Below are 25,021 nucleotides of genomic sequence, written 5' to 3' on the forward strand. Positions count from 1 at the left end.
CCAGAAAATAGAGAATGAGAAAGCTGCCCCGCTCATTGTGTGAATTTCAAATGAGTTTGGAGGGGCACGCCCATCAGGCCGTAAACCCCGGATGGAGTGATCAGTGCATGTTGTTGGGAACATCGGCTGACCCTCAGGGAAAACAAGCTGGACCCCCTTCCTATGAACAGAAGGTCTGAATGTGTTCATGGAAATATCTGGCAGGGGATGCTCTGGACCCAACCGTGTGCCCCGGATTCACCTGCTGAAGTAATGCCTCCCTGGAGGCATTTGGGGGGCGGTGGGGTTTAGGTGAGGTGGGACTCCAACGATGGGATAAGAAGACACGAGGGGCTCCCCTGTGGCCCAGAGGCTGAGACTCCGCCCTCTCAGTGCAGGGGCTCGGGTTCAGTCCCTTGTCAGGAAACTAGACACCACATCTCGCAACTAAAGATCCAAGTAAGACCCGGCACAGCAAGTAAATAAGTATATATGTTCTTTAAAGAAGACATCAGAGAGCCTCTCTCACTGCCCACGTGAGGGTACAGCGAGAAGCAGCCAGATGTGCTCCTGAAAAACACAGAAGAAACAGGATGGGCTCCGTGGCATGATGCCGCCTGGGGTTTGAGGCGCACACACACCTCCGGGTTCCTTGTTGTAAGAGAAAATGTGCAAAGGAAAGGTGGTGGTGGTGGTCTAGTCACTCAGTCGTGTCTGACTCTCACCACCCCACAGACTGTAGCCCGCCAGCCTCCTCTGTCCATCGCATTCTCCAGGCAAAAATACTGGGGTGGGCTGCCATTTCCTTCTCCAGGAGATCTTCCTGACCCAGGGATCGAAACCACTTCTCCTGCATTGCAGGCAGTTTCTTTACCAACTGAGCCATCAGGGAAGCCTACAACCAAGAGGAAACCTCTCAAATCTCAGTACAAGCCCCAGAGCTCAGGGAAGAAGGGAGAAGGGGGAGGACTCTTCAACAAGAGCGATCCCCACTGCTGTGAACTCAGGGCCGTTAATCTGCATCTGGGCTTTAAGACGCCCGTGGCTCCCAGCGGTGCTTGCGTGCCCGTCGGAGGCAGTGGGAGCCACGGCACCGCCCAGGCTGGTCCGGGCCACCACAGAGCCCCTCTGCTGGGCCCTGGGGTTTGGGGCCACGCCAAGCCCCCAGCTCCACGTGGTCGAATCTGGGAGGCTAGCTGTCCTGAGAGCAGGTTTGAAGTCAGATCACAGAGGCTGGAAGGACTTGGCTGATATTTCACCCCAGGAGTGGGGGCTCTCCAACCATCAGAGAGAACGTTTCTCGTCTGCAGAGGTGGCCCTCCAGAAAGGCCTGGTTTCCATGGCAGAGTGCTTTCACCCCAGGGCTGCAGGGCCAGGGTCTGGCTTCTGCCAGGATGGGGACAGCAGGTGGCAGGGAACCCTTCATGGCCCGGGAGGTGTCAGCGTGGTGCGGCCCTCCCGGGGGGTGGATGTTCTGGGAGCCGGGACTAGGCATACCCGGTGCCCACCCTCCAGGCCGGGGGCCTCTCAGGGCTGAGGCCCACCCCCGCCCCAGACAGCTTCTTCCTGCCTCGTCTCAGGATTGTTTTCCCAGGCACCTTGCTCGGTGGCCTTGGCCACTGGCTTGACCATAGTGGCTTCGGACGTCTGGTTTCCAAGGTCAAAACAAGTAACTTACCAGCAGGATGTGCTCTAAACATTTACTTGCAAGTCAAGAATTAGCCTTATTTTAAAATGGCGATTGGGCAGTGGGGTTTAGATTTAAAATAAACAAAAGCCAAAATGTCTGTGCTGTTGGAATTAGCTGTGACGAACATTTAAACTACTTTTGGGCTGAGAATAACAAGCCCAAGATGGAACGGCTCTGTTTGCATGATTCTTTTTTTTTTTTTCCAGAAATGTATCGAGTTGGGATTCATCAGTGCTGTTTATTTAATTGAGTTCTAGTTGATTTATAATATGTGTTCCAGGTGTACAGCATAGTGACTCGTAATTTTTAAAGGTGACCTTACATTTGTAGTTACTGCGAACACTGGCTGCTCTCCCTGCGCTGTGCATCCCTGTGGCTGACTCATTCTTACAGAGTTGTCTGCGCCCCTTTCTTCTCTCCCCAGCACTGCCCCCTCCTCCCACGGGCAGCCACTACCCTCTGTATCTCTGAGTGTGCTGCTTTCTCGATATATTCACTAGCGTGTTGTATTTTCTAGGTTCCATATATAAGTAAGATTATATGGTATTTTTTTTAACCTGACTTAGCCTAAAGCTCTCCAAATCCATCCATGTTGCTGCAAATGGCAGGCTTTCCTTCTTTTTTATGGCTATGTAATATTCCAGGGTAGAAAAGACCCTGATGCTGGGAAAGATTGAAGGCAGGAGGAGAAGGGGACAACAGAGGATGAGACGGTTGGATGGCATCACTGACTCAGTGGACGTGAGTCTGAGCTCCGGGAGGTGGTGAAGGACAGGGAGGCCTGGCGTGCCGCAGTCCATGCGGTTGCCAAGAGTCGGACACGACTGAGCAACTGAACAACAAAAACAACAACAATACTCCATCGTGTAGATGCGCCAGGCCTTGCTCACCCGTCCCTCTGCTGATGGGCACCGAGGTTGCCTCCATGTCCTGGCTTTTGTAAACACTGCTTCTGTGAATGTTGGGCTGCACGTGTCTTTTTGAATAAGAATTTTCTCCAGTCCCGCTCTCAGGAGTAAGATTGCAGGATCATATGGCAGCTCTATTTTTATTCTTTTTCGGGAACCTCCCTACCGTTCTCATAGTGGCTGCACCAGTTTGCATCCCCACCGACAGAGCCGGGGAGGCGGGGCTCGGGGGCTGAGGTGTGTCTGGAGGCAGGAGCGAGACTCCGTGCGGGTCGGTCTCCGGGCTCCCGCACCCCACCCTCCGTCACCCGCTCCCTCCACCCCCTCCTCCAGGGAGACAAAGAAGCGTTTAAATAGACGAAGCAACGGCTTTCAAACGTGTTTATGTTTCCTGGGCCCGGGGAGCGGGCGGGCGCAGGCCGTTTGGGTCTCTGGCCCTGTGTTTGTTTCCTGGGGGCTCCTCCACTGACCCGTTTCCAAGACCCCTGAGAACCCCCTGCCCAAGGGGCCCAGCGTCTCACTTCTCTTCTGGGGAGACGTGTGCCCGGGAGTGGGTGGCCTCCCCAGGGATGGTGGTTGGTGGTTGGATTCCGGTGTCCGGACCCTGGCCTTTGCACCTGGTTGCTGTCCAGAGCAGATAAAGGCTCCTCGGCAGATGTGGGTGCTCCCCCGGCCGGCAGGGCGTCCCCGGCTCCCTGCACCCCCATCCTGCTTGAGGGTCCGTCTCACAGCAGACTTGGGAGACAAAACAGCCAGGCTGCCTGCTGGGCACACCCTGTGCCAGCCTCAAGCCTCTGTGCCCGTTGAGCAAGCAGTTAAGAGAGTCTGGTTTCTTCCCGTTTCTGTGTCAAGCATCTCAACTCCCTTAGATGGAAAGGGTTTCCCTGGAAAAAGGTAGAAAAGGAGTCAGGACTGGTTGCTGTGTCCTCGTGGGAACGTCCCCATCTGCTTTGTCTTCTGTGAGTGGAGTCTGTCCCGAATGATTCCCATCTTCATGAATCCTCAGGCTGTGCAGGGCAGGGGGTCTTGAGCCCAGGGCCAGCGGGTCCCTGGGGTCTTCATCTGCTCCGAGCCAGGGAGCAGGAGCCATGTGGAGGGCAGGGTGGCCCCCAGCGCCCCCACGGCCCCCACACGTCATGCTTTCTTTTGCAGCGACATATTCGACGCCATGTTCCCTGTCACACACATCGCCGGGGAGACCGTCATACAGCAAGGTACGCCGCCAGGAGCCCCTGCAAAGGGCTGGTTATTTAGTTACGGATATATTTATCACGACACTCTTACTGTCTGTCCTTGAGACAGGTCACTATGAGCCTGCGTAACAGTCCACTTCACAAGTCACTGTGTGTGAATGTGGTCTGACAGCCTCGGCGCTCAGTCATGTCTGATTCTTTACAACCCCACGGGCTGCAGCCCGCCAGGCTCCTCCGTCCATGGCATTATCCAGGCAAATACTGGAGTGGGCTGGCATCTCCTCCTCCAGGGGATCTTCCTGACCCAGGGATCGAGCTCGCGTCTCTCCTGCATTGGCAGGCGGATTCTTTTTACCGCTGAGCCACGGGATAACCTTCTCATCGTTAAAAAAATTGAGGAGCTGTGCTGAGTCCTGGCAGCTCAACAGCCGTGGACTTCAGGTGGCAGTGGTGTGAGGAGAGGGCGTTCTGCCAGCCTGACTGTGGTACCCATTTCCCGACGAGTGTGAAGTAGGTCACTGTGTCCACCACCTTCGTACACACAGCTTCCACTTAGGTGTTTTTAAAGATGGGTGAGACTCGGCCTTGCTTGGCAGAGGTCTAGGAAGCAGCGTCGTAAGATGGTTCGTTACCAGAAAGACGACAGCCCGCCTCCTCGCATCACACGTCTGTTTTTCTTCCCTCGCAGGGGACGAAGGGGACAACTTCTACGTGATCGACCAGGGAGAGGTGGACGTGAGTATCCCTGATGTTCTCTGGACGGCAGCGCCTGTCTGTGCCCACACTCAGGCCTAGAAGGCCGTTCTGGGCGATGTGTTTCCGGTTTTTCAGCCCAGAAGCCACAGAGTTCACGTAAAAGGTACTGCAGGCACATCCAAGCGAGAGTGGGGTGAGGGCGGCCGGTGTCAGCCCGGCCACGGCCCCTGCCGTCAGTTCCCGCTGAGCTGACCGTGGCCCTGGGGGCCCGACCCGGCAGGCTGGTGCGCCTCACGTGCTTCGGACGGCCAGGAGCCCCGTGGCTCTGGCTTTGTGGTGGAACCAGGCTGCGTCCGTCCCAGGATGCTGTGCCCTCAGATTCTGTTCGCGTCCTCTCTTTACTGCCCAGTCTCCGGCGGGGGGGCCCAGGCCCTGTGTGGAGAAGCACCTCCTCCATCACCTGACCACAGGCTGAGCCTCGACCTCCCCCGGGCCCCCCACACAGGCTCCTCCGAGCGTGCGGCTCAGCCTGTGCTGCCGTCTGCCCTCCCGCGCCCCCTCCCGCCTCCCCCTCGGCTCGATGAGCGTGTCCCCCACGCGGGCTGCCAGCCGTCCGCCTCCCCTGAGGTTCTGCCTGTGGCCCTGATGCAGTCCAGCTTGCGCACCTGATCTTGGGGTGTCTGTTTAAGCCTGGCTCCACACGTACTGGAGCCCCCTGGCCCCAAACACAGGGTGAGTCTGTCCCGGGGTCCCGCAGAGTCGGGACGTGTCCTCAAGGACCCTGTGTTGGACTCGGGCCCCGGGCGCCAGTGCTGGGGTAGCGGCCCCCACACCCCCGTCCGAGCCTCCACGAGACGGAGCCCCCTGGCTCCCACCACCTGCCCATCCTCAGGGCAGCGGCCAGCCGGGCATCCCAGGTGGGGGGGCACTTTCTCCCCATGTCCCCAGCAGCAAGCCTGTGTCCACGTGGCTGTGGCCCTCATCTTCTGGAGCCACAGGAGGTGACAGTGTGGGGACCTCTGGGCGAGCCGCACGGGCTCGGGGTTTCTCTCGTCCCGGGCTCAGGCCTGGAGCAGTCCTCAGGCAGGGGCCATCCTGTCTCCCCCGACAGAGGAAACTGAGGTGGGAACCGGAGGGAGGGCCCCAGGGGAGGCGGTGGGGGAGGCCGCAGGCTGGCCGACCCCAGCTGCCACCCAGTCACAGAGCCAGCCTCAGAGAGATAGACGGGCTGCAGCGCCTCGGACCGGGCCGCCGGGGCCCCTGCAGGGGTGCGGACTTGCGGCCCGGGCCCAGGTCACTCTGCTGGTTTCTCCCGCTCCTCGGCCTCTGCCCTCCGTCTGGCCCTCGTTTTCTGGCTCAGATGTCGAGCGAGCGCTTGTTTTCTGCTGGGCGCTTGCAGAGCCCTGAGGATACACTCCTGGGGACATGGCCTGCCTCGGGGTGCGTGGGGGGAGGGGGGGACTGCTGAGAAGGCAGTTTCCAGTGAGCCGCTGGCCGCCCTGTCCTGTTCTTGTCCCTGCTCTGCCTTGCAAACTCCTACCCATCCTTTAAGACCCCACCCAGGCAGAGCCACTGGGCTCCCCCAGAGCATGGGGCTCCCTGAGAGTTGAGACGATCAAGCCTGGGTTCTCCCTGGCCAGCAGACACGGGCACGGCCTCCCTGTGGCCCAGAGTCCCGTCCTTGTCTTTCTAGCAACCTGAAGGGTGTTGTGGTCCCGTGAGACATGCCCCCCGGCCTGCATCCTCCACGCAGACCTGGGCCCACATGCCTGAGCCACGGCATCTCTATGTCAGCCCCGAAGGTTAGCATGGAACCCCACCCCCGGCTCCTGGAGCCCAGATGCTCAGGCCGGTGGGCGGATGCCGCCTCCTGGCTGTGGTCTCCAGCTCGGGCTGTCGGCCCAGATGGGGCAAGGTGGTGACTGCAAGGCTGTCCCTGCGTTGGCCTCAGCGGCTCCTGCAGTGGCCAGTGGGTGCGGGGTGGCTGGGAGCCTGAGGTGTGGGCCGTGGGGGCGGCCACGTGCAGAGGAGCAGAGGTGCTCCATCAGGAGCCGGGGGGAGAGTGGCCGGGTGTGCCCTAACCCTGGCTGTCGCCCCTGCCCCGGGCCTGCAAGTGCGGCTTCTCCTGGCCTGGCGCTGTGCTTCTGGCCCTGCCTTCAGGGGCGGGGAAGTGACCACGGACCACGGACCGGCCGCGTGTGAGGGTCCCGGGGGCTCTGTAGGGGCCTCTGGGGAGCAGAGGCCAGGCCCACTGCATAGTGACCCTGAGGCCCTCCAGACACCCTGGGGCCCCCTCAGAGGCCGCACTCTGCCTCTAACAGGAGGGCTTGGGGGGCATCCAGAGCCCCCTTCTGCTGAAAGCTGCCCCCTCGCCAGCAGTGCCCGGGGGCAGTGGCCGGCTGACCGGATGCCAGAAGCACCAGCTCGGTTTAAATTACGGTTTTCCAGGGAGATGCGGACAGTGCCGGCCGCAGCGTGTGTACCGCTGAGAGCTATAATCCGTCTTCCTAAGTATAAAAATATCTCCCAATTTGTTTTATTCATGGAACATAGCATTTCCACTTGGAAGGGCGCTCCATGGCCAGCTTCGTGGCTCAGGAGCACTGTTCCTTCCCGCCCGGCCGTCCGCGCACTTGGTGCTTTGGGGCCTCCTGGGGGGAGCCTGCCGTACCCGGGCCCTGCCCTGGCCCGGCCCCTCCCACCTCACCAGACGTCTGTGGGCACGGCCGCGTCCAGCCTCCACAGGTGGGGGGGCCTCGGGGGACAGGGCACCCCAGGCCGTCTGGCTCCGTGGGTCACGGCCGGTCAGTCTGCTCGCCTGGTGTTCTGGTTTTTATTTTTCAGTTGGTAAAGTACACACACCGTAAAAGCTGCCATCTCAACCTTTAGGTGTCCAGTTTGGGGCCGTGAACACATTCACGTTGTTACATGGCCCTCCCACCACCATCTCCAGAACGTTCTCGTCTTCCCAAACTGAGACCCTGTCCGCGTTAAAGTCTAACCCTGGGTCCTCCCCCAGCCCCTGCCCGCTGTGTTCCATCATCTCCGTGAGCCTGATGCCTCCAGGGGCCTCGCAGAGGCGGAACCACACAGCGTCTGCCCTGGGGGGTCATCCCACTGAGCGTCGCCTCCCAAGGTTGGTCCATGTTGCAGCAGGTGGCAGAGCTCCAGGCCTGTCCACCGAGTCAAGGAGAGGACCCCTGTCTTGTTCATCAGCGATCGTGCCCACCACGTGGCTGCTGCCGCGACCAGCGCTGCTGTGGAAGACGGGCCGTGTGGGGACCTGGGCATCCTGCTCTGGGTGCTGTCTGCTGGCTGGTCACTTCCTAGGTGCAGGGCGGCCGTGGCCCCCAACTGGCTGTGAAGCTTTCCTGCAGTGTCTCACCCACAGAGGGCGACTGGGGGCCCTTCACCCTCTCGGGTCTCTGAGGAGGCCCTGGAGACCCCACTGTGGCCAGAGGCCGCTCTGGAATGGGGGAACAGGTGACCCAGAGCCCCTGTGGTGCTCGTGACATGACGAGAGCTTGGGGAGGGCGTCGGCCCTTATGCACGCCCCACACTGGGCCCCTGACAGGCTGCCCGGTCACCCTGGAGCACGTGGCCCTCCAGACGGGACAGGGGCCCGATGGGGTCCTGCCTGTGGACCCCTGGGGAGTGTGAGGTTTGCGGGGGAGGGCCGAGAGCGTGGCGGGTCCACAGAGTAGACCAAGCTGGTGGCCGGTCACCGGGGAGAGGACGCTGACCCCATGTCGTTACCCACGTGGCTCGGGCTCCACAGACGGGGTCCAGCAGAGAGACTTGGGGGAGCTGCTCTCAGGCGAAACGGGTCAGTCAGCCCCTCAATCCCTCCAGGCTCTTGGACTAAAGAGGCCTTAGGCTCGCAACCCAGTTTACCCTGGAAGAGTGGCTGTGGACCTGGGCTCACCTGCCCAGACGCCCCCACTCTTTGTGGCTGGAGCCCGGGACGCGGAGGAGCTGGGCCATTAACTTTTCTCATCGCCTGTGGAACCAAAAACAACAGCGGCTGGCACGCCCGGCTTGCTTCCTCGCCCGGGCGGCTCCGGGTTACGTGGGAAATACCTGCAGGCGGGGGCAGGTCTGAGGTCGTGGGACACCATCCCCTCCAGTGAGTGGGTCACTCGGTGACTGTCTCCAGTTACCCAGTTGCTTCAGTGGATTTTCTATTTTCTGTGGCATTGCATGTTGAACTGAAGTGTCCTTGTGGGTGAGAGCAGGCGGGCAGGCAGCCTCGTGTGTTCCAGCTGTCTGGATCGGTGGGGCTGGGACCGTGGTTCTGCTTTGGGGGTGTCATCAAGCAGATTCCTGTGTCTTTAGTCACCACCTCCACCTCTGTCCAAAGTTGGAACAAGAGCTGGTCCATGGTGGGTGGGCATCAGCGTCACCTGCCGACATCCTGGGCCGCACCCCCGGGGCTCTGGATCGGTAGGTCGTTGCTGGGGGGCAGGTTCCCAGGTGATGCTGTGCACCTGGTCTGCAGACCACCTGTCAAGGAACCTGGTCAAAGTCTGGGACACCCCTCATTGACCCTTGCTCTCCTCGGGTGCCCCGAGCTGGGCTCCAGCTGTAGCAGGGGGTGCGTCCTGGCTGTGAGCTGGCCTCAGCCCTGCCAGAACCTTCAGTGGTCCCGAGACACACCTCTCCCTGCGTGGCCCCCATAGCCTCCCCATCATGGCCTCCCCGCTTGGCCCCTTGTGGTCTCCCCCTCGTGGCCTCCCCGTGTGCCCCCTTGTGGCCTCCCCTCGTGGCCCCCATGTGCCCCCTCATGGCCCCCACATGCCCCCTCGTGGCCTCCCCATATGGCCCCCCCTCGTGGCCTCCACCTCGTGGCCCCCCATGTGGCCTCTCTGCATGGCCTTCCCACATGGTCTTGCTGCATACGGATCCTCCGAGTCCAGTCCTGCCTCGGGCTTTTTGCACATCCTGTCCCATCTGCCTCCAACTCTCTTCACCCCTGGTCTTTGCACAGGACCCCTTGGGCTGGGCTCGAGTTTGCCCCTCGAAAGTCTCGTATGGTGGCTCTTCCCTGAATCATCTTCCTCCTTTCTCTCCGGTGCCTGCAGCTTGTTTTAAGGACAATTGAAAGTGAAAAAGTCACTCAGTCGTGTCCAACTCTTCGCGACCCCATGGACTATAGTCTGTGGACTTCTCCAGGCCAGAATACTGGAGTGGGTAGCCTTTCCCTTCTCCAGGGGATCTTCCCATCCCAGGGATGGAACCCAGGTCTCCCGCATTGCGGGCAGATTCTTTACCAGCTGAGCCACCAGGGGAGCCCTTAAGAACGGTCACATCTGGATAATCATTGCCGAGCCGCTGGCCAGTGAGTCCCTGTGAACTGGAATCCACGTGCTTTCTGCTGCTGAAGCCAGCGGTGAGAACACGCAGGGCACCCCGGGCGCTGGGGTGACCCGGGGTGACAGCGACTGAATGAGCCTACGGGAACAGCGGCTGGGGTGCCTGGAGACCTGCAGTGGCGCCGGGAGCGTGGGTGCACCCAGTGCGGCCTCCCACCCCTCCCCTACGCAAGAAGGGACAGCAAAAATGAAACAAAGCCTGAGGGAGCCCCTTTGCGTGCCAGCCGGGTGGGGCCGGGCGCTGCGCGGCCGTGCTGACAGCGGCCAGTGTCCCGAGAAGGATGGGCCTTTGTGCTCAGGGGGCGGCCTGGCCCCTCCTTGGTTCCACACAATGCTTTTCTCTGACGTCTCTGAGGATGCGGTCGGGGCTCAGTGAGGAAAGGGGTCCTCATGGCCCCCAGGGACGCACTCTGGCCAAGTTGCCCTCGCTGGGGTGCGCCCTGCAGTGGCAGCCACCTGCCCGCTCTTCGGGGCACCATGGGGGAGCGGGGCTGCTGAGCGCCTGCCCTGCTCCCGGGGCCCTGTCTCTTCAGAGGGTGATGGGGCGGCCGGCCTGCCCCACAGGCACCCGAGGCCGCGGCGCTGTGGTGACCCGGCGCCAAGGGGGAGGGTGAGCTGGTGCAGACTGGGGGTGCTGCTCAGCGGACCAGGGGTCCCCACCTTGCCTCACGCGTGAGAGAGGAGGGCGTTGAGTCACCCGCGGGGAGCTTCGCGGCCGCATCAGAGCTGAGGCTGGGCGGCGTCCATCACCCACGGGTAGTGCTGGTGTGGCCGTGAGAACCGTGGGCCAAGCCCAGCACTTGGTGTGCAGCGTGGGGGCCCAGGCCAGCTGCCCCACGGGCACCCTAGGGCATGGAGTGCGGGAGGGCCCTGGGAGATCCTGGCACCCAGAGATGTTCAGCGCCTGACCTGGGTGGCGGGACAGCTCAGCGCTGCACACATGGGGTCGTGTCCAGGCAGAAAGGGTGCTACAGACACGTGAGCCCCGCGCACGCTCTGCGGACACACGAGCCCCATATGTGGAGGGCCGGCCGGGCCGGGCTCCGGCGCCATGCCTGCCCTTCTGTGGACTCTGGTCCCTTTGGGACAACCGGAGGCTCCGGGGACGTGCCGGTGGAGAGTGTCTCGGGGCAGAGCCTGGCAGATAAGCGCCCTGCCTGTGGGAGGTCGGGCCTCGCCCTGGCCCCAGGGCCTCGCCGCGTGGGAGTTGCTGTGTCTCCTCTGGCTCCTGGCGGGGCTGTGCGGGCTGGCGGGACGGGCCGGCGCTTGTGGGAGGAGGTCCCCGCCTGGGGGGCTCCCCAAAGGGTTGCGTGTTGTATCGTCCCCCGACGCCCTGTGCTCAGAGGCCGGCCCTTCTCCCCACCCTGCTCACACCGCACACAGTATCACCGGCGTGGCGCCCACAGACTGGCGATTCTGAGCCTCAGTCATGGTCAAGATAATGCGTCATTGAGTCTATAAGAATTGCTTCCATGATTCGTCGCAATCCATTCTTCCCCGACACACACGCTTTTTGCCAATGGGAGCCATTCTTTAAGCTCATTGACACCGAGGCAATGAACAGAGGTTGTGTTAGTTGATAGTAAGCGAATCCACATAATGAACAATCCGGGCCATTCTGGCAGGACGTGGACCTGTGGTCAATGCATAGTCGCGACACTGTACGAGGCCACCGCCCTCACCAGCTGAAAGGGAACCTTGTCCGCCTCTGGGTTCAGCCCTGGGCGCTGGCCTCCACTCCCATTGACCGCAGGCCTGGGCGCTTGGGCGCTGCCCGAGGGATGGGGGGTTCCCGGGGGATTCCGGGGGCCTGGCTCCTCCTGGGCCGCGGGGCCTGCTGGTGGAGGTGAGTGAGGGCCCAGCTGCTACATGGAGCCTTTACGGACAGGAGGGTAGCTTGTGAACGAGGTGGCTGGGTTGGAGGGGTCGCCTGGGTGGGGCGTGAGTATCCCGGCAGGGTGATGCCTGGTGCGGTGGCCTGGCTGGTGAGGAGAGGAGTGCGGCCTGGCCTGGGAGGTGGGGGTCCTGAGTGGTGCGTCCCCTGGGGCCTGACCGGGGTCGGCACGGACAGCACCTCCACCTTTGTGCCTGTCCAGCCTCAGTCCAGGCGGGGCTGGGCATGAGGTGGGCACCTTGGCTGGTCCTGGGCAGGGCAGAGCACAGCTGAGTCCCATCACCTGTGAGGCATTGGGGGTGCAGGGACCTCCTGCCCCCCTGGGGGTGCTGTGGAGGGTTCCCCATGCAACTAGTGGCAGTGTGGCCCCAGGCCCAGTCCCCATGCCCTGCAGGTGTGTGTGGACAGAGGGTGGGTGACCTCAGGCCCCCGACACTGTCCCCTGACCCCTGGCCCCCGACACTGTCCCCTGATCCTTGCAGGTGTACGTGAACGGAGAGTGGGTGACAAGCATCAGTGAAGGCGGGAGCTTTGGGGAGCTGGCCCTCATCTATGGCACCCCCAGGGCAGCAACCGTGAAGGCCAAGACGGACCTCAAGCTCTGGGGCATCGACCGGGACAGCTACCGGCGTATCCTCATGGTGAGCAAGCGAGCGGCGCCTCAGGGGTGCCCTACCAGGGCCGGGAGGGCACCAGTTGAGTCTGACACCTGCCAAGCATCTCATAGGAGCCCTGGTTGTGTCCGGGTGGGATGAGGTGGGATGAGATAGGGGGGCGAGTGTTGGGGGGTGGTTCTGGAAATTTACCCAAAAGACAGGCAGGCAGCTGGGGCGGCCCCTTTGCTCTCCTTCCCCTTACAACAGTCTGGAGTGTGGTTGTGATGACTGGAGCTCCAGCTGCCTTTCTGTGCCATAAGGTAACTTTCCTCAAGGGGGTGGAGTAAGCTCCCGGGAGGAGCCCAGCGTCTGCGGGGGCAGCAGGAGGGCTGCAGCCCGGGGCTGGCTGCAGGCCTCTCTGCTTCCTTACTGGGCGACAGCTGTTCTAGGTTTCCTTACATGCAGCACCTCCTCTCTTCGCGTTTTGGGTGTAGCCGCGCACGCCTGTGCATGTGGGGCTGTTGGGAACAACAGGGTCAGTGTTCACCAAGGGCTCTGGAGATGAGTTCCTGGGCGGAGGGGGCCCTTCCCAGGCAGAGGCGGCTGGGCCTTCCCCTGCCCACTTGGTGTTCATCCTGCACACTCACTGCCTGGCCCTCGTGCAGCGACCCGCCAGGGGACAGGGAGGCTGGCGTGCTGGTGGAGGAGACGACTGACTGAGCAGGCATGTCTCCTGGCGACAGTTTCCAAACAGGGAGACAGAGCAGAAGGGGCAGGTGGGGGCAGGGCCCGCTGTTTCAGGGAAAGCCCTGAAGCCCCCTCCCCAAGGTCCCCCGTGACATGGTGGTGTTGAGAGAGGCCTGCAGCAGGGAGCCCTTGGCTGTCCAGGAGGAGAGTGTCTGAGCAATGTGAGCAGCCGCTGCAGAGGCCCTGGGGTGCAGGCCTGGCTGGTGTGTGTGTGGACCAGTAGGGAGATGGCCAGGATGCTGGATCTCAGGGAGGGGGTGGTGGTGGGAGGGCTGGGTCCTTGGGCCCTCAGCCCCCAGGGGTCTTGGACTCAGACTCCCACTGCACCAGGCGCCCCTGCAGGAGTGTGGCCAGAGGAGTGGCAGGGGCCTTTCCGGGCCTTCCGGGTGAGGGTGGAGAGCCTTCTGGATTGGGCAGGGTGAGGGGAGCCGCACTGGTCTCGGAGAGTCCCCTCATGGCCCAGGTCCCTGGCCCGAGGCCCCTGAGAGCTGAGTGCTGGCTCATTGAGGGAGTCACGCTCCTTGCCTGCATCTTCCCCCGGGGTGACTGCTGGCTCAGGTGCTTTTCTGAGCTGGTGGCACTGGAGGGCCTGGGCTGAGGGCAGCCCCCAGTGGGCCTGCCGGCCTGGAGGGAGGTCACCGAGGGGATGTGTTGCCGGGAGACCCGGGGGCTGCACGTGCCCTTGCCATGGGCCCTCAGGCCTCGGTTGTCTCCCAAAGACAAGCTGGGCCCTGCAGCTTCCAGGGGGCTGTGGTTGGGGCAGCTCCAGGATGTTTAGGACAGGCCCTGTGCGCTCAGTCTCGTCTGAGCCTGCACAGCGGTCTGGTCCCGGGGGCCCCTCTGGAGGGTCCCACTGTCGCGCCTGGTCCTTTGTGATGCGCTGGGGTCCAGTTCAGTCCTGGAGGCCTCTGTTTCGTGCAGCTCCTCGTCCACACACTCTGGGGTCATCCGCTGGCCGCCCGCCGTGTGCCCGGAGGCCCTGCCCTGCCCAGCGAGGCGCGTCCTCGTGGAATGCGGCCCCCTCTCTTTGGTCTCAAACCTGCCCGGTCCTGCCTCCCCCGGAGGGCACCCTCCCCCGTGCTGGCTGCTCCTGCACACCTGGGCCCGTTGCATAAGCCATTGTTCCTTTACCGCTGTCCACACCAAGTCGTTCTTGGCTGTGGGATTTCTGTGCCTGGAACCTTATATTCAGGGAAGTTCCCAAACCACCAAGGCAGCCGGCGCTTCCTCTGTTTTAATTCTGGATCCCTGGGCACTAAGAATAGCCGCGGCCGTGCCCGGAGCCGGCAGAGCCCTGTGTTTCGGGAGGACAATGACAGTGTGGCCCACTCAGAAGGGAGTGTCCGTGACGGCGGCTGTTTCTGCATCAGACTGTGGCCTGGGCGGACACGGGTGTGCCTGCTGCGCGATGAATGGACCCTGAGCTGGACACGCGTGGGGGATGCCGGGTGGGGGCTGGTGTCCCCAGGGAGAGGACCACCCACCTCTGAACCCCAGCACGCCCATCCGGGACGTGCCCCCGCTCTGCGTGGTACAGATGGATGGATGGAGCTCGGTGAGACCAACCACACCAGCCACTTCCGAGCAGAGTGGGGCCTTCCCCCCGAGGCCCCGGACAGGGCCCAGCGCCCCGAGCCTTCTCTCCTTCCAGTGTCAGGACCGTTTGTTCACCCTGACTTTTTTACATGAGGCCCCCAGTTGGAGCTGATGCGTGTAGGATCCTGTTGCAGAGGCTGGGCTAGGGGCTCCAGAGCCCCGCTTGCCTGGGGTGACCCGAGACCCTTGGAACCGTGTCCTGAGCCCCCACTCCTCGTGCTTCGGCCCCTGCTCCCACCCGTGACGTGGGGCGGCGGGGCCTGGGGCCCACTCCTCGTGCTTCGGCCCCTGCTCCCACCCGTGACGTGGGGCGGCGGGGCCTCGGCCCACTCCTCGTGGGACCTGGCCAGGTGGTGGGGGCTTCGTTTCGCACTGCAGGGCTGGCTGGGCCTTCGTGTACAGGGGACAGGGTGCTCGGGGCAGTCGGTCCAGCTTGGAGAGTCACCTTAGCTGCCGTAGACGTCTCCTCAGCCTGGCGGGTCCACACCATCCCCCGAGCTGCGCCCCGAGTGCCCGGCAGCAGGAGCGCTGTGAACGCTCTGGACTCAGGCGTCAGGGGTTGGGGGTCAGGAGCCTCCAGGGGCCTCGGGCGGCGCTGCCCAGGGTGTGTGCGCTTTGACCAGAGCCCTGCTGCCCCCCAGGACCCGGGTTCCCTGCCCATCCTTAGGGCCAGCTCAGACCGTGCGGCTGGGACAGGGCAGGGGGCCTGCCTGGATGTTTTAGGTTCCCGTCTTACGACAGGCCTGCTCCTGGGCCCGCGGGGTGCAGCAGCAGGAGCCTCTCGCTGGGCAGTGGGTTCGGGGTGGCCTCGGGCTGTGCCAGGCGGTCGGGGCTGGGGGGGCGTGCCCCTTGCTGACAGTGGAGCGGGCCGCCAGGAAGCGCGGTCTGACCCCCGTCTGTCTGTCAGGGTCAGTGGGGGTCTGGCTGGGCTGTGCTGGGGGGCGGGCGTGTGATGGATGGGGCGGGAGGAGTGGCAGGGGCCTCGAGGTGTAGGTGCCAGGTGGGGGATGTAGGTGGTCTTGGCCCGACGGGACCGCAGCAGAGACTTGGGACCAGGCCGAGGCCGCAGGTACCAGGGAGGCAGAGCTGAGAGGGGCCGGGGCCCGCTCCTCCCGATGGCCTGGGTCCTGTGAGCAGCACTCAGGACGCGGGTCCGGGCCCCGCTGGCGTCTCCCGCATGGCCTCGGGCAGGCCCCGTCCCGGCGCTGGGGGTCCGTGTAGCGCCATCTCACCAGGCATGAAGCCCCCTGCACTGCTGGCGGACAAGCCCCCAGGTGTGGGTCCTGGCTGGCCCCCGCCTCACCCTGGAGGAGAGCTCCAACGGAGGCGCCTTGGTCAGCCTGGGAGGCGGGTCTCCCCATCCGCGGGTCCCGGGCGGCCGCCTCCAGCTGTCGTCCTGCGGCGGGAGACGGATGGGCCGGTTGTGGCGGCTTTAATGTCTGGAGTTGCCGGGCAAACACGCCTGCATTCCAGCGGGCGGGCGTAGCTGCCGGGAGGTCAGCGGGAATATAAATTATCCTTCAAAGAAACGCCTTTCTCTGGGCCGGCGGGGTCTGAGATGGCTCAGCTCCGGCTGGGGGCTGTGCTGAGCTGAGCAAGCCGCCCCCGTGAGCATCCAGACCTGCCGGCCGTGGACACGCAGGGCCCCACTAGCCCTGGGTTCTGCCGCTGACCTCCTGGACGCCGTATCCCCCGCATGGCCACCACCGAGCGCTTCAGAAGCCTGGTCCCTGCCCTCTTGGTCAGCTATGAGGGAGTCTTGGATCCCAGGCCTGTGGGGGCTCTGCTGCATGAAGGGGCCCCAGGGAGTCTCTGGTCTTCTTGGGGGCAGGCCGGGAACCTCCAGAATTCTGAAATCGAGACGCTGCCTTTGCAGTGCTGGTCTGGCCCTGAACCACAGAGTCACGGGAGCTGACGGGGAGGTGGGGCCCCAGGGCTGGGAGGCTGGGGTTCCCCCACCAGGCCGGTTGACTGATGTTTGCTCACCTAGCGTTCACGGAGTCCTGTGGGGACAGGAATTAGGATACCCCGTTGTCCAGATGAGGAAACCGAGGCTCAGGGTGGGCAGCTGGTCAGGGCGTCCAGATATCTAGTGAGGGGTGGGCTTTGGGCCCAGCCCTTCTGAAGCCCCTTGAGGATCGGCCTCGTGGCACCCCTTCCCGCATAAATCTGGGTGAGGCTGTGCGTCGTGTGAGACCCCGGGGGGAGCGGGCGGTCTGGGCCCCATGGCAGCAGCCCCTCAGACCCCTGCTCGCTTGAGGGGCTTGTGGGACATGGAACGCCCCAAGGGCCTCCTTTCAGGGGTTCAGGGTCACTTGGGGATTTAGAGAACGTGGGAGGGATTGGGGCGTGAAGCCTTCTGAACACCTGCTTCTCTGTCTCCTCCCCGCAGGGCAGCACGCTGAGGAAGCGCAGGATGTACGAGGAATTTCTCAGCAAGGTCTCCATCCTGGGTGTGTGCCTGCCCACGCACCACGCACGCCTGGGACCCACACACGTGCACACACACACGTGTGCTCACACACACGTGCACAGATGTGCTCACGCGCGTGTACACACATACACGTGTGCTCACAGGCGTGCAGTGCCACCCCACACCATACACATGCTCATTATGCACGCAGGCGTGTGGGTTCCTGTGAACACGCACACGCACTGTCGTGTGTCTGCCTCTATCCGTCCGTGCTGTGTGTGTCTGTCTGTCCACCGTCGGAGCCGCTCTCCCCACGCTGGTCTGTCTGGAGGTCTCGCATGGGCCCCTGTGTTGAGTGTCTTTCCCGACCCCTCTGGGGGTTTCCTCTGTGGGTGTTCCCCCTGCTCTTCTCGTCCTGGGGTCTGACAGACATGTCGACCGCGTCCCCACTGACAGTGGGGAGTGTCACAAAGGTCCCCAGCAGCGTGTTTTTGCTGTTTGGCCCTTGCTCTGAGGTTCAGAATGGAGCCCTGTCGTCCCGGCCCAGGCGCCCAGCAGTGCGGAGTCTCCACGCCTGTGTGGGGCACTTGGGAATTCCGTGTCGGGGTGTGAGTGTGTGTTGAGCAGCTCCGGTTAAGGGCCAGGAGAGCGACCTGCTGGGCAGAGTGTCAGCTCAGAGCTGAGACCTGGGAAACCACGGGGAATAACCATCCAGAAACAGTTCCTCGGGGAACGTCTCAGCCTTCAGCCCCAGGCTGTTCGTAGGCTTGTGGGTGCAGGTGGCAAATGGGGCTCAGCCTCCTTGTCTAAGACCCTGTGGGCTGAGGAGGAGGAAGGTGCGGATTCTGGGGCTCTAGGGCGGCACGGAGGCAAGGACACACGATGAGGAAAAGGCAGTCTCTTCAATAAGTGGTGCTGGGAAGAGTGGACAGCTGCCTGTAAAAGAGTGAAGTTAGGGCTTCCCTGGCGGCTCAGTGGTAAAGAATCTGCCTGCCAATGCAGGAGACACAGGTTCGATCCCTGGTCCAGGAGGATCCCACACACCACAGGACAACCAAGCCTGTGCGCCACAGCCCCTGAGCCTGTGTCCAGAGCCGGCAGCCCCTGAGCCTGTGTCCGGAGCCGGCAGCCACTGAGCCTGTGTCCAGAGCCGGCAGCCCCTGAGCCTGTGTCCGGAGCCGGCAGCCAGGAGGACTGAAGCCCGAGAGCCGTGGAGCCGGAGCCGGAGCCTGCTCTCCCCAACGAGAGGAGTTACAGTGAGAAGCCTGCTCGCTGCAGCAGAGAAAAGCCAAGCAAAAGCAGCAGAGACCCAGCCAGCCAAAGATGCATAAACAGACAAGTCCTAAAAAAAGAATGACATCAAAACATTCTCTAACACCACCTACCAAACCCCTCAAAATGGATTAAAGACCCACATGTCAGGCTAGATACAATAGAACTCCAAGAGGAAAACATAGGCAGAATACTCTCTGACATAAATCTGAGCAATATCTTTTTGGCTTCATCTGCTAGAGTAATGGAAATAAAAACAAGAATGAACAAATGGGACCTAATTAAACTTAAAAGCTTTTGCATAGCAAAGGAGACCATAAACAAAATAAAAAGACAACCTACAGACTGGGAGAAGATATTTGTAAATGATGCAATAGACTAGGGATGAATTTCCAAAATATGCAGACAGCTCATAGAGCTCAATATAAAAAATAACAACCAACCCAATCAAAAATGGGCAGAAGATCTAAATAGACGTTTCTTCAAAGAAGATACAGAGATGGCCAACAGGCACATGAAAAAGATGCTTCCAACTTTGCTAATTATTAGACAACGCAAAGCAAAACTACAGGGAGGACCACCTCACGCTGGTCAGAGTGGCCGTCATCAAAAGTCTACAAATAAACGTAGGGGAGGATGTGAGAAGGGAGCCGTCCTGCACTGTGGGTGGGACTGTATGCCGCTGCACCCACTATAGAAAACACTGCGAGATTCCTCAATGAACCCAAAATAGAGCTGCCACAGGATCAGCAGCCTCACTCCCGGGCGTGCATCCAGACAGAGCTCCAGTAGAAAAGGTGGGCCTGCCCCTGCTCACAGCAGCATGAGTCACGACAGCAAAGACATGTCCATCGACAGATGAATGGATAAAGAAGATGTGGTGTGTACACACACACGCACACACACACAATGGAGTATTACTCAGCCATAAAAAGAATGAAACAGTGCCATTTGCAGCAACATGCATGGACCTGGAGATGATCATACCGAGTGAAGAAAGGCAGAAAGAGAAAGAAAAATAACATATGATATCACGTATATGTGGAATCTAAAAAAACGAACTTACTTGCAAAACAGAAAGATGTTCACAGACATAGGAAACGAACTTATGGTTACCAGAGGGTATAGCAGGGGTGGGGTGGGAGGGGAAATTAGGAGTTTGGGATTAGCAGATACACATCACTATATATAAACTAGATAACCAGCAGGTCCTACTGGAGAGCACAGGGAACTATATTCAGTATCTTGTAATAACCTATTCGGGAAAGATTTTGAAAAAGACTACGTAGGTGTAACTGAATCGCTCTGCTGTGTGCCTGAAACTCACCGCATTGTAAGTCGAGTATGAAAGGAGAGTGTTAGTCGCTCAGTCGTGCCCAACTCTTTGCGACCCCATGGACTATACAGTCCATGGAATTCTCCAGGCAAGAATACTGGAGTGGCTAGCCTCTCCCTTTTCCAGGGGATCTTCGCCACCCAGGGATCAAACCCAGGTCTCCTGCATTGCAGGCAGATTCTTTGCCATCTGAGCTACCAGGGAAGATGGATAAAAATAAACTATGCTTTGGTTTTAAAAATGGTTAATAAAAAAACAAGGACATGGATGCGGATGGTCCTTTCAGCAATTCCCATGATGACAAGATGGGAAGAACCTAAAATCTGCCACCACAGGAAGGGACTCGCGCCCGGGTGCCTCCAGCGAGGCGCGTGGACGAGGCCTCTGCACGTCAACACGTGTCGGGACGGGTCGGCGACCCGCGTGTGTGTGCACAGTTTTGGCAACGCTGCGTTGTGTTTACAAAGCCGGGTTACGGTAAAGGTGTGAGACCACCGATGGGAAGAAACCAACCAAACCCTTTAAGATTAAAAAAAGAATTCCACCAAGTCCTTAACAGTCGCAGCCTCCGGGGGAGGAGAGCGAGCTCAGGCTGAGCCGGAGGGACTGGGCCCTGTCGGTGCCCAGCATGTCTGTGAGGAGCAGCTCCGAAGCGATCGCGGCCAAGTGGTTCTGCGATTCCATTCAGGATAGATGCTGCCTGTGTTGTCCGTTCCAACGTTCTGATTATTTTTTCCACATTACAACGGGAAGGGCACGACTGTGGAGTCAGGGCCCTGGGCGCTGTGAGCGGTGGAGGCAGGCGGGTCCCTGCCAGGGGTGGCGGTGGCAGGCCTGCCTGGGGCAGCCCTGCAGCTCCTCGAGCTTCACGGGGGGAGCAGAGGCGCCCCGACCCCATTTCCCGGGGAAGAAGCAAACTGCAGGCCGGGGCAGGAACGTGAGGTCTCCTGGGAGGGGAGCGGGTCAGGCTCAGAGCTGGAGGGCAGTAGCCAGAAGTGGGGCCGGAGGGCCGTGTCCTCCTGAAGCGTGGCCCCGGCAGGTCCCTTCCCAGCAGATGTGCCTGCCGCTCGCTTGGCTGCGCCTGGGGGTGCCTTTGGGGCACCTCTGGCGTCTCCTGTGGGGTTTCCACCATGTTCCCCAGCAGCACCGAGACTCCCCCAGAAGGGTTGCTTTGGGGTGATCCCATGTGGGCTGACTGTCCGCACCTGGAGCCCAGGGAGCTGAGCGTAGCAAAAGTGCTCTGAAGCGTCCACCTCGGAGGTCAGGGCCAAGGAGTCGCCCACCGGCTTCTCCCGACACTTCTCTCCTGGGATTTGCATCGTCCGGGAGGAAGCCCTGATCCTCCGACCTCGGGATGTTCAAGGTCTCAAGCGTAATAGAAAAACCTGCTGATCAAACACGAGGAAGTGAGCTTCCTGAGCCAGAGGCTGTAAAGTCAGAGGCTCTCATCGCCTTGGAAGGAGACCAAGCGCCAGTCATGCATTTACCGGCACCGGTTTCCTCGTGGGGACAAACCGTGATCCCCGCCAGAGTTGCCTGCGGTCACGCGGTGGCCCCGCCACCTCCTGCGGGTGTGGGGCGTAGATGGCAGGGCAGGTCCTGCCCGGGGTGGTGGCTGGCGGGCAGCCTGCTGCCAGGGGCTCCCCACCTTCCCTCCCCCCACAACACAGAAGCCGCTCCAGCCCGGGCTCGGTCAGAAGCCTGTCCTTTGTGACGTACGGCCCTGGCAGGAGTTTTCAAGCCGAGAAATCCTGCTCCTAGGTGAGACCTAAGATAGGTGGTCTGCTCTGGGTTTTAGCGGCTGATACGTAAGTGCGTCTGGTGAGCACAGGCCAGAGAAGTTTCCTTGACCAAGAAAGAACCGATCAGGCAATCATTAATTTCTTATAAAAGGAGCTGGTTATTATGCTTTTCCTTCCAGAGGCCTGAGAGCGGATGATGATGGGGAGGGAAGGCGTGGGGGAGCGGGTACAGGTACAGAACTTGCAAGCGTTAAGCTTGCCATTGGAATGAAGCCCCTTGACCTAAAATAATGGAAGGTAGTCCATGCCTCTGTCACAACGTAAACTCAGTTGTGTGCTCTTTGGGGGTGCTGAACGGTGTTCTATAAACAGCGAATTGCTTCGGCCTCTGAATTATTTAAACCCCTGAGCAGCCTGAGTGCTGAGCTGCAATGATATCGTTTGCAAAACTCCAGGCAGCTCTGTTCTCTTGAAGACAAAAGCATCTCAGCCCACGTTGCGCTGGACTCGTGCCCGCTGCCCGTGCTCATGGTGTTTGCGTTGTGCCTGTGGTTGACGTGGGCTAGGGTTGGTCCGGGTTCTGCCTCCTCGCCCACCTGCTGGGCCGTGGCCGCCTCCTGGCCCGGCGCACTCGTGGAGATGCCTGCGCCTCCTGCACAGAGACGTGCTGTCTTGTTCGTCCCTGTGAATTAGCAAAGCCTCGTCACCCCAGGCCTGGCCATGTAGGCGTTTCCTGAGGTGGTCTGGGGAGGGGCGCTGCTCCCCGGGACCTCACGGCCTCCCATGACCCCCCGTGTCCCCCCTCAGCGTCCCTGGAGAAGTGGGAGCGTCTGACGGTGGCCGACGCCCTGGAGCCCGTGCAGTTTGAAGACGGAGAGAAGATTGTGGTCCAGGGGGAGGCCGGGGACGACTTCTTCATCATCACGGAGGTGAGTCCAGCTCAGGCAGGCGGGGGGCTCTGTGCGAGGGCCCCAGAAGGGGGGGTGCTGTGGGGTCAGGGGTGAGGCCTGGTCTGCACGTGCCCCCCCCGGGGCCTGCTGCCCCCTGGCCCGGTGCTCCATGCCCACCGCCTCCATCGGCCGTATGGACAGCGGCCTTGGGCCCCAACCGGTGTCCTTGCCCTGGGACCCCTGGGGTCTCCCCTGGCCCCTGGGCCCACCCTGTGCCGATGTTGCAGAGACCAGACACACCAGCCATACGTGTGAAGCTGGAGGGCCAGGCTTGGTCGAGGGAGGGGAGGGATTGCCCCAAATGGGACCTGGGGCGGGGCATGTGCATCCTTCCGGGGGGAGCGTGTAAGCTGGGGGCCCGAGGGGTCTCCCCGCGCGGCTTCTCACAACCGTGTGAACCGGCCGTGGTCCCTGGTCGAGTTTGGTGTGAGAGGTGGGCGCCACCTTCCCCCACCTGGGCCCGCGTGAGTCACCGGCCGGTGGCCCCCACCCCCCAGCCCCGCTGTGGCGACAGCTGGCTCCGCCGTAATCCGTGGCGGCCACGCTCAGCCTGCCGCTGACGGGCACGGGCAGCTGCGGGGCCGCGCGTTCCCCCACCTGGGGCTGGGCTCGGCCGTGGTCCCCGGAGAGGAGCCACAGCCGCCCCGGGGTGGACGGGGGGGCGCTTGGCCATGGGGCCCTCCCCGTGACGCAGGCCGAAAGCTATGTGAGTCTGGCTCCCTTCCTGCTGCGCCGGGCCTCCTGGTGGGAAGAGTTTCTGTTGCCCGCCTGCCGGGAAAGCACGTGCTCCAGCCCCGCGCACTGCCCTCGGAGATCAGGCGCTCGCAGCACCGCGGAGGTCAAAAGAGGGTCCCTGAGCCATCCAGGGAGAGCTGGCCCCGCCTGGGGGCAGTGCAGAGAAGGCACAACCTGGGGACAGGGGGCTGGCACCCCTGGACTTGGAGCCACCGTCTCAGTTTGAAACAGTGGAAGGGGGCTCCCCGGATGCTGTGGGTGAGCATGTGTCCTCCTGCGGGCAGTCCCCTTCTGTGCCTCGGGCCACATGCTCGCCCCGTGACCAGGGGGTCCTGGGGGGCTTGCCCTGGCCTCCTGCAGAAGCCCCTCCTGGGAGAGTGCCTGCGGTTCTTCCCTTCTGCCTGCCTGGCTGCTCCCATGGGAGCCGTCGGAAGGGTGAGGGATCAGGAGAACCACCACGGGAGGGTCTCGAGGGGGCAGACACGAGCTTCACAGTGTGCACTTGGGAACCAGGGCCCCGGCCACCTCCCCGTCCACGCGCTGGGCACACCAGAGCCCCCGGGCTGGGGAGCCGTCCACAGGAAGGCTTCCTGTCCTGGGCGGGCGACTCATTCGACAATCATGTTTCTTGAAGGAAAGGGAAAGAACCCCAGACAGAACAAATTACAATTCCTGCCAGCGAGGTCTCCGCTCCATAGACCGAGAAGTGGCACCCCGCGTGTCGGCCCCAGCCCCAGCTGTGGCCTCACAGGAGGCTCCCGCCTGCTGGCGCCAGAGGTGAGCCCACGAGTGGAGACCTCGGCGTCACTCGGAGCACTTCCAGGGCCTTCCTCGCAGGACTCAGGCTGCTGCGGCCCCTGCAGGTCCCTGTTCCACTCTGAGATCCTCCTGCAAGTCCGCAGACACACTGGGGTCTGGCTCGTGGTTTCTGGAGGACGTTCCAGCCGAAAGTTGCTCATGTTTTCTGAACATAGCCGAGGAGGGTGTGGTGTGCACTGGCCTGCACTGTGAGCTTCCTTTTTTAAACATTTAAATTGTCAATATTTAAAAATCAGGCTGAGCGCCGACGAATTGATGCTTTTGAACTGTGGTGTTGGAGAAGACTCTTGAGAGTCCCTTGGACTGTGAGGAGATCCAACCAGTCCATTCTAAAGGAGATCAGTCCTGGGTGCTCATTGGAAGGACTGATGCCGCAGCTACAATACTTTGGCCACCTGATGGGAAGAGCTGACTCATTGGAGAAGACCCTGATGCTGGGAAAGATTGAGGGCAGGAGGAGAAGGGGACGACAGAGGATGAGATGGCTGGATGCCATCACCGACTTGATGGACATGGGTTTGTGCAAGTTCCCGGAGACAGAGAAGGACAGATGAGCCTGGCATGCTGCAGTCACGGGGTCACAGAGTCAGACACGACTGAGCGACGAGGAGCAACACAGTCCGGTGTCTCACGTGAGAGCTCGGATCGGGCTCTGGACCGGCGTCCCTGCCTGGGCGTCGTGCTCCTTGCTGCACCCGCTCCCCGCCCGCCACCTTGCTTTGCTCTGGGCTCTGCACCCACTGGCAAGCTGTTGAGTTTGCAGCCGTGGTTCTTATGGTCTTGAGGCTGAGGGGATGAGAGCGATTCTCTGGGGCCAAGGGCTGCCTGTCGGGTCCAAGGCCACGGGTAGAGAAACCACAAAGCTGTGACAGCTGGAGTTGAGGGGGTCCTCACGGAGCCATGGGGACCATGGCAACGGGGGCTTCCAGGGTGCGCCCCGCGGGTGGGCAGTCTGACCTCACCCATGAGGGGCCGTCCTTCCCCAGGGACATGCGGAGAGCAGGTGGCAGGCCCCAGAGGCTCCACTGTGTGGGACCCTCACTGTGGGGTGCGGTTGTGTGTGTGCACACGTGTGTGCAAATG

General features: G+C 61.6%; 1 protein-coding gene across 1 annotated transcript in view; it reads left to right on the plus strand.

Annotated features, from left to right (window-relative positions):
• The window catches only part of PRKAR1B (protein kinase cAMP-dependent type I regulatory subunit beta), a 72,257-nt gene that overhangs the window by 37,479 nt on the left and 9,757 nt on the right, over positions 1-25,021 (plus strand). Inside the window, exons 5-9 of the mRNA XM_055562173.1 lie at positions 3,730-3,791; positions 4,459-4,505; positions 12,215-12,373; positions 17,064-17,124; positions 22,242-22,363. Of these exons, the coding sequence (XP_055418148.1) occupies positions 3,730-3,791; positions 4,459-4,505; positions 12,215-12,373; positions 17,064-17,124; positions 22,242-22,363 (451 nt within the window). The remainder of the gene's footprint in view (positions 1-3,729; positions 3,792-4,458; positions 4,506-12,214; positions 12,374-17,063; positions 17,125-22,241; positions 22,364-25,021) is intronic.

This window comes from Bubalus kerabau, chromosome 23, assembly GCF_029407905.1.
Source record: "Bubalus kerabau isolate K-KA32 ecotype Philippines breed swamp buffalo chromosome 23, PCC_UOA_SB_1v2, whole genome shotgun sequence".
NCBI classification, from domain to species: domain Eukaryota; kingdom Metazoa; phylum Chordata; class Mammalia; order Artiodactyla; family Bovidae; genus Bubalus; species Bubalus kerabau.